At 39.3% G+C, this 3,086-nt stretch overlaps 1 protein-coding gene across 1 annotated transcript; it reads left to right on the forward strand.

The window, feature by feature from the left end:
* The first annotated feature begins 1,894 nt into the window (after positions 1-1,894).
* Positions 1,895-2,827, forward strand: LOC129512047 (olfactory receptor 4C16-like). Its single transcript, XM_055329339.1, has one exon. The coding sequence runs from the start codon at positions 1,895-1,897 to the stop codon at positions 2,825-2,827; it is 933 nt and encodes a 310-aa protein (XP_055185314.1).
* The last annotated feature ends 259 nt before the right edge of the window (positions 2,828-3,086 follow it).

A 3,086-nucleotide genomic window follows, 5' to 3' on the forward strand; every position in this document is an offset into this window, starting at 1 on the left:
ACCCAGGGATCCCTGAGTTTATACTTTTATTTGCATGTAGTGTCCCTCCCAACACAGATCTTTGAGAAGAAAGGTCTGGAGAAAATATTTTGTTTTTGGAAGTGAAGTCAGTGGTAATCGTTTCTTTTTCAGATTTGAAAAAGGAAATCTTCATTTGAAAGGAGTGAAATTTCAATGCTGAATGATCATTGACTTTGCCAGGATAGAAAACAAATGGAATGAAGTTCTTTTTTCTTTTTTTTTTTAAGATTTTATTTATTTACTCATGAGAGATACACAGAGGGAGGCAGGGACATAGGCAGAGGGAGAAACAGGCTCCCTGCAGGGAGCCCAGTGTAGGAATGAATCCGGGGACCCCAGGATCATAACCTGAGCCAAAGGCAGATGCTCAACCGCTGAGCCACCCAGGTGCCCTGAAATGAGGTCAGTTCTGACTATTTACTATTCCTCTTGTCTAAAACTGTACCTGCTCACCTCTTCTGAATCTGCTGTGTTACAAGCATGTGGGATTTTTTTGGTACCTGGAAAATAAAAACACTATTGGGGATTACAATCATGATTTAGTCCTACATGAACTGCCTGGTGATAGCTCCCCAAATGAGCTCAGAATCAAAGTGCTTAAACTAAAATTTGGATTACTGAAAACCTGAGCTATTGAGTAATAATACTTCCTTTTCATTTGTATGTAACCTCAGGGATTTTGGGTCTCCTAAGGAGTGCTTTTCAGAAATGGGAAGGAGAAAATTAGAAATGCAATATTTGAGATATTATCAACTATCAAAGAACATTCATTCACTTATCTACATTAGTTTATGTCAAATATTAAATATCATAAAGATGTTTGAAGGTAATAGAATATTATTTAGAAGTTATAAGGGGCACTGGGTTGCTCAGTGGTTGAGTGTTTGCCTTCGTCTCAGGTCATGATCCCGGGGTCCTGGGATCCAGTCCCACACTGGACTCCCTGCAGGGAACCTGCTTCTCCCTCTGCCTATGTCTCTGTCTCTCTGTCTCTATGCATCTTGTGAATGAGTAAATAAAATCTTAAAAGAGAATAAGTTTTCAGTATTTCCTGTTCCTCTTTTCAAGCCGTAATATCTGGGAGCAAGTGTTTAGTGAAGACAGTCATATTATACATTTATAAAAATAAACATTCTCTTTTATATGTATAACAAATATATGGTGATAAATATATGCATAAAGAAGTCAATATTTATGGGGCAAAACGAGGTGCGATTTTACGTTTATATCATGAACCTCCAAGGGCATTTAAATATAACCAAAATGCCAAGTAATACCCCATCAAAACATGGGCCCAAAGGTTTATTAAATATGAAGAAATAATGAAGTTGATAATAAAATGGAGCCATAACTTTTGGCTTTATATTCATTAAATTGTCAGAATTAATCAGAATCATTTAAATGCTACAAGATTGTATCTGAAGAGTGCCCTAGGAGAATATAATCTTCATAAACTTGTTGAGACTCATAATGACCCTATGAAATGGTCATTATAAATAGAGGAACAGGAATGCCTGGGTGGCTCAGCAGTTGAGCATCTGCCTTTGACTCAGCGTGTGATCCCCCTGTTCCGGGATCGAGTCCCACTTTGGGCTCCCTGCAAGGAGCCTGCTTCTCCCTCTGCCCATGTCTCTGCCTTTTCTCTGAGTCTCTCATGAATAAGTAAATAAAATCTTTAAAATAATAAAATAAATAAACAGCGGGACAAATGGTTGAAGTGACTTGTAGGAAAGTATCCCTAATACATCCATGATGAGGAATATTTATTTTTCTTAAAATATTCCATAAAATCACATATCACACCATGAATTAATTCCTTTATTTTTTACAGATCAGTAACTTCACACTCAGCCTTCTCCTCATTCGTGAAATCATGCACCTGAATAATAATGTGACTGAGTTCATTCTGCTTGGATTGACCCAGGATCCTGTTAGAAAGAAAATCGTGTTTGTCACTTTTTTACTTTTCTATTTGGGGACATTGCTGGGTAACTTTCTGATTATTACTACTATCAAGACCAGCCAGACACTAGGGAGTCCAATGTACTTCTTCCTTTTCCACCTATCCTTGTCTGACACCTGCTTCTGTACTTCCATAGCCCCTAGAATGATTGTTGATGCACTTTTGGAAAGGGCCACAATCTCTTTCAGGGAGTGCATGATACAAGTCTTTTCATTACACTTCTTTGGCTGCCTGGAGATCTTCATCCTTATCCTCATGGCTGCTGACCGCTATGTGGCCATCTGTAAGCCCCTGCACTACACAACCATCATGAGTCGACAGGTCTGTGCTGTGCTGGTGGCTATTGCCTGGGTGGGGTCCTGTGTGCATTCTTTAGCTCAGATTTTTCTGGCCTTGAGTTTACCTTTCTGTGGTCCCAATGTGATCGATCACTATTTTTGTGACTTGCAGCCCTTGTTGAAACTTGCCTGTGCAGATACCTATGTGATCAATCTACTGTTGGTATCCAATAGTGGGGCCATTTGTACACTGAGTTTTGTCATGCTGATGTGCTCCTATGTTATCATCTTGTATTCTCTGAGAAATCACAGTGCTGAAGGGAGGAGGAAAGCCCTCTCCACCTGCATCTCCCACATCATTGTAGTTGTCTTGTTCTTTGGTCCTTGCATATTTATATACACACGCACTGCAACCACCTTTCCCATGGATAAGATGATAGCTGTATTTTATACACTTGGAACACCTTTGATCAATCCTCTGATTTACACACTTAGGAATGCAGAAGTGAAAAATGCCATGAAGAAGTTATGGAGGAAGAAGTTGATTTCAGATGACAAAAGATGAATAGGAGTTTCAAATTTTTCTTCACAGTTCGGATTTGCCTAGAAGTCCACAGAGAATGTTATCTTTTTATTGTGGTGTTAGCATAATCTGGGGGCTTGAGATTTCATTTCTTCAAGAATGAACATATAAACTGGTTAGTGTTGAGTCAGTTTCATGCAGAGGAAGAGACAGCATCAGGTGCAAACAGCCATGTCATGACAAGTGCCTTAGATGTTCACTACTGTGTCTCCTCTTGCCTGCCTAGTATCACTGTAGTTTT

This window comes from Nyctereutes procyonoides, unplaced genomic scaffold (genome assembly GCF_905146905.1).
Source record: "Nyctereutes procyonoides isolate TBG_1078 unplaced genomic scaffold, NYPRO_anot_genome, whole genome shotgun sequence".
Classification (NCBI taxonomy): domain Eukaryota; kingdom Metazoa; phylum Chordata; class Mammalia; order Carnivora; family Canidae; genus Nyctereutes; species Nyctereutes procyonoides.

Bases quoted from the DNA above. Each gene is read 5' to 3' on its own strand.
- LOC129512047 (XM_055329339.1), top strand. From the start codon at position 1,895: ATGCACCTGAATAATAATGTGACTGAGTTCATTCTGCTTGGATTGACC.